Source organism: Lipotes vexillifer, unplaced genomic scaffold (genome assembly GCF_000442215.2).
Source record: "Lipotes vexillifer unplaced genomic scaffold, Lipotes_vexillifer_v1.1 scaffold1063, whole genome shotgun sequence".
Taxonomy (NCBI): Eukaryota; Metazoa; Chordata; class Mammalia; order Artiodactyla; family Lipotidae; genus Lipotes; species Lipotes vexillifer.
Genome location: NW_006799734.1, coordinates 3,037,206 through 3,045,113, shown reverse-complemented (window position 1 = coordinate 3,045,113; position 7,908 = coordinate 3,037,206). Strand labels below are relative to the sequence as shown.

The following is a 7,908-nucleotide window of genomic DNA, read 5'->3' as shown; positions in this document are numbered from 1 at the left end:
TTTTGCGGTATGCAGGCCTCTCACTGTTGTGGCCTCTCCCATTGTGGAGCACAGGCTCCGGACGCGCAGGCTCAGCGGCCATGGCTCATGGGCCCAGCCACTCCGCGGCATGTGGGATCTTCCCGGACCGGGGCACGAACCCGTGTCCCCTGCATCGGCAGGCGACTTTCAACCACTGTGCCACCAGGGAAGCCCTGCGTCGTTTTTTCCTTAGGTAACCTGGGGGCATAGAGGTTTTTCCATTTTGTTGATCTTTTTAAAGAACTAGCTTTTGGATTGGTTGACTTTTTAAAAAATTTTTTCCCGTTTTCAGTTTCATTGATTTTTGCTCTAATTTTTATTATTTCTTTTCTTCCTCCTGCTTTGGATTTAATTTGTTATTTTCTTAGTTTCCTAAGCTAGAAGCTTAGATTATTGATTTCGGAGCTTACTTCATTCTAATATATACATTCAGTGTTACAAATTTCCTCCTACGCATTGCTTTCACTGCATCCCACAAATTTTGATAAGATGTATTTTCTTTTTAATTTAGTTCAAAATATTTTTATTTTGAAATGTTTTAGTTCAAAATACTTCTTCTGAGATTTCTTTGACTTGTGTTATTTGGAAATACGTTGTTTAATCTCTAAGTTTTTTGAGATTTCCCAGTTATCTTTCTGTTATTTATTTTATTACTAGTTTAATTCCACTGTGTCCTGAGAACAAATATCATATGGTTTGTTTTCTTTTAAATATGTAAAAGTGTGTTTTATGGCCCAGAATGACTCGATCTTGGTGAATGTTCTATGTGAGCTTGGGGGGAATGTGTATCCTGTTGTTTGGATGAGGTAGCTGTCACTACATCCAGGTGATGGGTGGTGCTGAGTTCAGCTATATCCCTAGTGACCTTCTGACTGCTGGGTCTACCCCTTTCTGAAGGAGAGGTGTTGAAGTGGATCCATCCATTTCTCCTTGAGTTCTACCAGTTTTTGCACCACATATTCTGATGCTGTCCTATTAGGTGCAGACATGGCAGGGGCTGTTACGTCTTCTTGGAGAACCGGCCAGCTGTCCTCACGTCATGCCCCTCTTTATCCCAGGCCCCTCCCCCTGCTCCCAAGTCAGCTCTGTCTGAAAGTAGTGTAGCCACTTCTGCTTTCTTTTGCTTGGGGTCAGCATGGTCTCTTTTTCTCTATCCATTTACTTTTAATCTATGTGTCTTTATATTTAAAGTGGGTTTCTTTAGGTGACATGTAGTTGGGCCTTTTATTTTGATCCACGCTGACAATCTCTGCTTTTCACTTGGTACATTTAGACCATTGATGTTTAAAGTGGTTATTGATACAGTTGGATTAATAGCTGCCACGTTCGCTGTTTCTACTCGTTGCCCTTGTTCTTTGTTCCTATTTTTGTCTTCTGATCTCTTCCTTCCTTTTGTGATTTTAAATGATCATTTTATGATTCCATTTTCTTTCCTTAGCATATCAGTTATACTTATATTTTGACTTTTGGTGGTTGCTCTGGAGTACACAGGACAGGCAGACCTCGTTTTTCGTGCTTTGCTTTATTGTGATTTGCGGATATTGTGTTTTCACAGGCTGCAGGTTGTGGCAACCCCGCGTCAGGCAAATCTCTTCGTGCTGCTCTTCCAGTGGTATTTGCTCACTTCATGTCTCTGTGTCACATTTCGGTAATTCCTGCAATATTTCACGCTTTGTCATCTTTTTATATTGTGGTGATCTGTGATCAGTGATCTCTGACGTTGCTGGTATGACTTGCTGCAGGCTCAGATGATGGTGAGCATTTTTTAGCAATAAAATGTTTTTAAATTAAGGTATGTACATTGTTTGTTAACATAATGCTATTGATCACTTAATAGACTACAGTACAGTGTAAACATAACTTTTAGATGCACTGGGAAACCAAGAAAATGGTGTGACTTGCTTTATTGCAATATTTGCTTGATTGTTGTGGTCTAGAGCTGAACCCTCAATATCTTCAAGGTCTGCCTATGTACATTTACAAGTACTCCAAGACCACTTTCAGACACCATACCACTTCACAGGTCGTGCAAGTACCTTATAATAACAAAATATTCCTAATTCCTCCCTCCTGTCCCTTGTATCATTGCTGTCATTCATTTCATTTATACCCAAACTATAACCCTGCGTGTAATACCTGAACATAACGTATTGAGTACATTGTTGCTATTATCTCAAACAAACTGTTGCCTGTTAGATTGTAAGAAAAATAGAAGTTTTTATTCTGCCTTCACTTATTCCTTCTCTGATTTGAGTTTCTGACCTGTGTCATTCTCTTTCTCTCTAAAGAAATTCTTTTAATGTTTCTTACCAGGCAGGTCTACTGGCAACAAATTCCCTCAGTTTTTGTTTATCTGAGAAAGTCTTTATTTCTCCTTCCCTTTTTTTTTTTTTTTTTTTGTGGTACACGGGCCTCTCACTGTTGTGGCCTCTCCCATTGCGGAACACAGGCTCTGGACGCGCAGGCTCAGCGGCCATGGGTCACGGGCCCAGCCGCCCCACGGCATGTGGGATCTTCCCAGACCGGGGCACAAACCCGTGTCCCCTGCATCGGCAGGCGGACTCTCAACCACTGCGCCACCAGTGAAGCCCTCTCCTTCACTTTTGAAGGATAATTTTGCAGGGTATAGAATTCTAGGTTGGTAGTTTTTTGTCTCCATACTGAGTCTTTCACTCTATTTTTGCTTGCATGGTTTTCCCCTCTGGCCTATTTCAAGATTTTTTTTCTTTGTCTTAGGTTTTCTCCAGTAGAATATATTCCTCGCTGTAATTTTTTTGGCATTTACTCTGCCACTGTTCTCTGAGCTTCCTGGTTCTGTGATTTGGTGTCTGACATTAATTTAAGGAAATTTTAAGTCATCTTCAAATATTTTTTTGGTTCCCCTCTCTCTTCTCCTTCTGGTATTCTCAAATGTGTATGTTACACCTTTTGTAGTTGTCCCACGATTCTTGGGTATTCTATTCTGGTTTTTTTCAGTCTTCTTTAATCTTCGCTTTTCAGTTCTGGAGGTTTCTATTGATATATTCTCACGTTGCGAGATCCTTTCCTCAGCCATGCCTGGTCTAGAGCTCATCAGAGGTGTTCTTTTCTGTTACAGTGTTTTTGACTCTAACGCTTCTGTTTGCTTCTTTCTTAGAATTTCCATCTCTCTGTTTACTTTCCCATCCGTTCTTTCATGTTGTCTCTTTTTTCCATTAGATCTTTTAGCATTATTACTCATAGTTGTTTTAAATCGGAGTCTGATTTCATCCAGCATTTCTGCCATATCTGAGTCTAGCTCTAATGCTTGCTCTTTTTCAATGTTGTTTTGGCTGTTTGGAGTCCCTTGAGATTCCAGACGCATTTTAGGATGGGTTTTTCTGTTTCTGCAAAAAACATCATTGGGATTTTGATAGGATTGCACTGATTCCATAGATTGCTTTGGGTAGTATTGACATTTTAACAGTGTTAAGTCTTCCAGTCAGTGAACCTGGGGTGTGTTTCCATTTATTTATCTCGTCTTTAATTTCTTTCAGCAGTGCTTTGCAGTTTACCTGTCCTTGATTATCCGAAGACTAAGCTACCACAGAGTTTAGGTGATCTGGTGCAGTGTCCTGTTATCCAGAGGTGACAGTGGGTACCTCGAGAGGCTGCATGTTTCCACTGTCAGGTTTCTGTGGTCAGACCCCGAAGGAGAACCAAGTCCCCTTCTTTCTGCAGGGATCTGGAACACTTTCAGCATGAGAAAATAAGGAATATCATTCATTGATCTCTCAAAGTATGATAAGGTGTCATAAAATCAATATTCATAGTACGTGATTGAGTTCTATTTTGAAGAGTGGTTTCTTAAGCTGCCTTTGTTGGAAATGAGGTATGTTCCTCTGTATGGAGGGACGTCCTATTCTAAAACCTCACATTTCAGTTGGTAGGGAAATGTTTTCACTTAATGTGAAAGTAGAAATTCGGAACACCACATCCTTGAACTTGCTTTTTTGTTGGTTTGTTTTTTGTTTTTTGGCCGCGCTACGTGGCATGGGGGAATCTAGTTCCCTGACCAGGGATCGAACCCTCGCCCCCTGCATTGGGAGCATGGAGTCTTCGCCACTGATCCCTAGGGAAGTCCTCCTTGAACTTTCTTGATCGCACGTATGGCACTGTGGACGTGCTAGGAGATCCTAGCACAGGGGAGCTTCTTGGGACTTCTGTCCTTGAATGAATCCTGGTGTAGCGACCAGTTGTCCTGGCCGAGCCGCTCCAGCTTCACTGTGGTAGAGACACCAGCTCCTCCTCGGAGACCTTGTGGCCGTGCTCGCGGTGTAGGCGTCTCCCTCCCGGCGTCTGTATGGCTGGAGTGCTCTGTGGGCTGCAGCACAGCACTGGGTTTACTTTTCTTTGCAGACTGCATCACTCCGGAGCCAAGTGCGCTGCCCCCTCGGCCAAGAAGTGCTTGGTCACGGACGCGGATGATGGGGCGGACCTGAACCTCATTGCCGAGTGTGAGTGGGGCTTGAGCAGCCCTCCTGGGAGCACGAGTTCCAGCCAGCAGGAGCAAGAGGCCAGCTTCCAGCGCTCCAAGGTAGGCTGCTGCTCCAGGGAGAGGGCCAGCGCTTGCAGCCTTTCTGGGAGGTTGATGCCTGCTGGCTTCAGAGTCCACGGTGGCCTTTCTTAGAGAACTTACCTTTAAATGTAGAATCTTCATGAAATCTTGTGCACTTGTAAGTATCAGTGATTTGGATCATGGAATAACAAAAGGAGAAGTCAGTGTGTTTGAGGTGGATGTAGTCATGTTGCAGGGCTGTTTATATCAGGTCCCTCCTCAGATCAGTTACAGGGATAGGGAAGAAATGAGATGTCTGAGCAGACAAGAGGAAGCGTCCTGTGCTGGAGGGAGTGAGTCCCTGCCGGCCACGAGGGGACTCCCGGCTCCAGCTGCTCGTTGGTGAGGACGTGCACGTGAACCTCATGCCCTTTGCTGGGGCTCTTCCGCCAGGACGTGTGTGTGAGCTTCAGCTCCATTGCTGCTGCTTCTGAGTTGTGGGTTCCTGAGAGCTTTCCATGAAGATGCGGCGGGCTGGGGCTTCCCTGCTGCAGGACCACCTCTGCCTTGGCGTCCCCGCCAGCTCCTGGGACTGTCAGTCTCTCTAACGCTGGCTCCCGTCCTGGGTGTGTGGTGGTATCTCTTGTTGGTTTTAATTAGCATTTCCGGGAAGCAAGTCACGACAGCCCCTCCATGGGCTTACGTCTTCTGTGGTGTTTCTGTTGCTGTCTGCTTCCCCCCCCTTTTCTTTTCTTGGTGTTGAGGCATAAGGCTTCTTCATGGTGCTTGAACACAAGCCCTTTCTCAGGTATTAGTACTGCAAGTTTCTGCCCACCCTGTGGCTTGCCTTTCGTTTTCTAAGCAGTGCTTCCAAGAGCAGTGTTATTTCAGTGAAATCCAGTTCATCGTGTTTCCCTTCGTGGTCGTGCTTTTCGGTGTGCTGCCCCTGCTTGTGGAGGGTTCCTCCCACGGACCGCTCCATGTGCTGGGGGTCAGTGCTTAGGTCTGAGAGCCGCTCTTTTGAGTGAATTTCGGGGTGTGGTGTGAGATAGTGGGTCAGGCTGCCCGCCTGTCCCCCCACGTATGTCCAGTTGTGCCAGTGCCATTCGTTGAGAAGACTGTCTTTCTCTTCATTTGATACCCTTGGCGCCCTTGTTAATTCAGTGGGCCGGAGTCTCGCGGTGAGCGCCGCAGGCTCCCACCAGGGTGGGGGCTGGTGTGTGTTATCCGCTCGGCCTTCCTTTCCCATCTGCCCCACGGAAGGGTATACTTGACAGGTACGGTGCACTGTTGGAAGCCTGAAATAAAGCTTTAAAATGTTTTTGAATGCAGCAGAGTCGCGGCACCTATTGAGTCCTGAGCCAGCACAGCAGCAGTGTGCGGACTCCCTGAGGAGGGGCCCCGGGAAGCGGAGGGGCAGCTCCAGCGGGGCTGGGTGGAGCCGAGCACGCAGGGCTGGCGCGTGGCGAGCCCCCCAGCCCACGGAGCTTTCCCCTCGTCCAGGCGGCCCCGCCCCGCTGCTTGCTCTTGTTCCTCTTCGTTGTGTGTGCATGACTCCCTAAGGTGTCTTAGGAAAGAATCTTCTCTATGAATGGAAGTTGACGCTTGTAGAACACCTGTGGTTTAGGTTCCTGGTCTGTGAGTGCACACTCTCACTCACACACAGTTTCTTCCTGATACGTACTTGGGCCCAGGTTATGACAGTGGCTACTGTTACAGTTTAAAAAATGAAAGACAAGGGAAATTAAATAAGTTAATTGAGAGTGATGTTTGCACGAATATGGAAAAGGCGTCAGAAACCTCCCAGTGTGAGCGAACCTAGCCCCTGCCTGAGGCTCGTGCAGGTGAGCTCGTGGGGACTTTGGTGGGTCATGGTGGTGGCTGCCCAGTGCCCCGTGGCCACTGCAGAGCAGGCCGCGGCATCGAGGCACCAGCCGCATTTACTCCGCATCCTGAGACCTCACGTGTGTGTCCCTACACACGCATCTACACATGTATGTGTGCGTGGGGATGCGTGGATGCGTGTTCAGGTCCCGGATCCTGTCTGGCACACGTGGCGTATCTCAGCGTCGTGCTTGTTCCTCTTCGTTGTGTGTGCATGACTCCCTAAGGTGTCTTAGGAAAGAATCTTCTCTATGAATGGAAGTTGACGCTTGTAGAACACCTGTGGTTTAGGTTCCTGGTCTGTGAGTGCACACTCTCACTCACACACAGTTTCTTCCTGATACGTACTTGGGCCCAGGTTATGACAGTGGCTACTGTTACAGTTTAAAAAATGAAAGACAAGGGAAATTAAATAAGTTAATTGAGAGTGATGTTTGCACGAATATGGAAAAGGCGTCAGAAACCTCCCAGTGTGAGCGAACCTAGCCCCTGCCTGAGGCTCGTGCAGGTGAGCTCGTGGGGACTTTGGTGGGTCATGGTGGTGGCTGCCCAGTGCCCCGTGGCCACTGCAGAGCAGGCCGCGGCATCGAGGCACCAGCCGCATTTACTCCGCATCCTGAGACCTCACGTGTGTGTCCCTACACACGCATCTACACATGTATGTGTGCGTGGGGATGCGTGGATGCGTGTTCAGGTCCCGGATCCTGTCTGGCACACGTGGCGTATCTCACCGTCGTGTCTCAGACGCCTGTGAGCTGGAAGTGTTTCTGGGTCCTCCCGTCGTCTGCCTCCTGGAGGGTTTTGAAGCATTCAGACTGTGCTTCTGTGGGCCGGCCCCCAGTCCCAGTGTGGCTTGATCTGCTGGCCCCTGGTGGCCAGTCTCAGCTGTGCTGTGTGGGTGTGGGCTCGTGTGGAAGCCCTGGGCTGGAGGTGGGGGACAGAAGAGCACAGGTCGCAGGTCAAGGTGAGGGAGCGCGGTGCCACATGAGGGGGGAACCAGGTCCCCGGGCTGGGGGCAGGGGATGGCATGGAGTGGCCGGTGGGCATTTGAGTTGTGGGGGGTGGGCAGTGGGTCCGTCTGAGTGGATACGGCAGACCAGTCCCGGCAAGGGGCAGAGGTGGCCTGCTGGCGCTGGTTGGGTGGACTTGGTGACGTATGGCGATGGACAGGGAACTGGGGGGGGTGGGCTGTCCGGGTGGTCTCTGGCTTGGGCCGCCAGATGACGGTGGTGTCCGTCCGCTCAGGTCACGAGCACTTGCCGGGGACGCCCTGGGTGTGGCTCTGTTCACGGAGCCCTGAGGGGAGGCCTGGCCAGAGGGCAGCCTTGTGGGGCAGGTTTGAGCCCGGATGCCTGCAGAGTCCACGTGTAGGAGGATCCAGGGCGGTCAGGCTGAGGGGCCTCAAGAGGAGAGCTTGCCCTGGGAGGAGGGCCCTGGGCTGTGGGGTGCCGGGCCCCGGGGTGCCCGGGAAGTGGCTCAGCGGCTGG

At 49.0% G+C, this 7,908-nt stretch overlaps 1 protein-coding gene across 1 annotated transcript in view; it reads left to right on the top strand.

Moving 5' to 3' along the window:
- Positions 1 to 7,908, top strand: part of CEP72 (centrosomal protein 72) — a 33,369-nt gene that overhangs the window by 11,902 nt on the left and 13,559 nt on the right. The window contains 4 exon segments of the mRNA XM_007472122.1: positions 4,399 to 4,576; positions 5,403 to 5,528; positions 7,263 to 7,385; positions 7,642 to 7,695. Coding sequence (XP_007472184.1) covers positions 4,399 to 4,576; positions 5,403 to 5,528; positions 7,263 to 7,385; positions 7,642 to 7,695 — 481 coding nt within the window.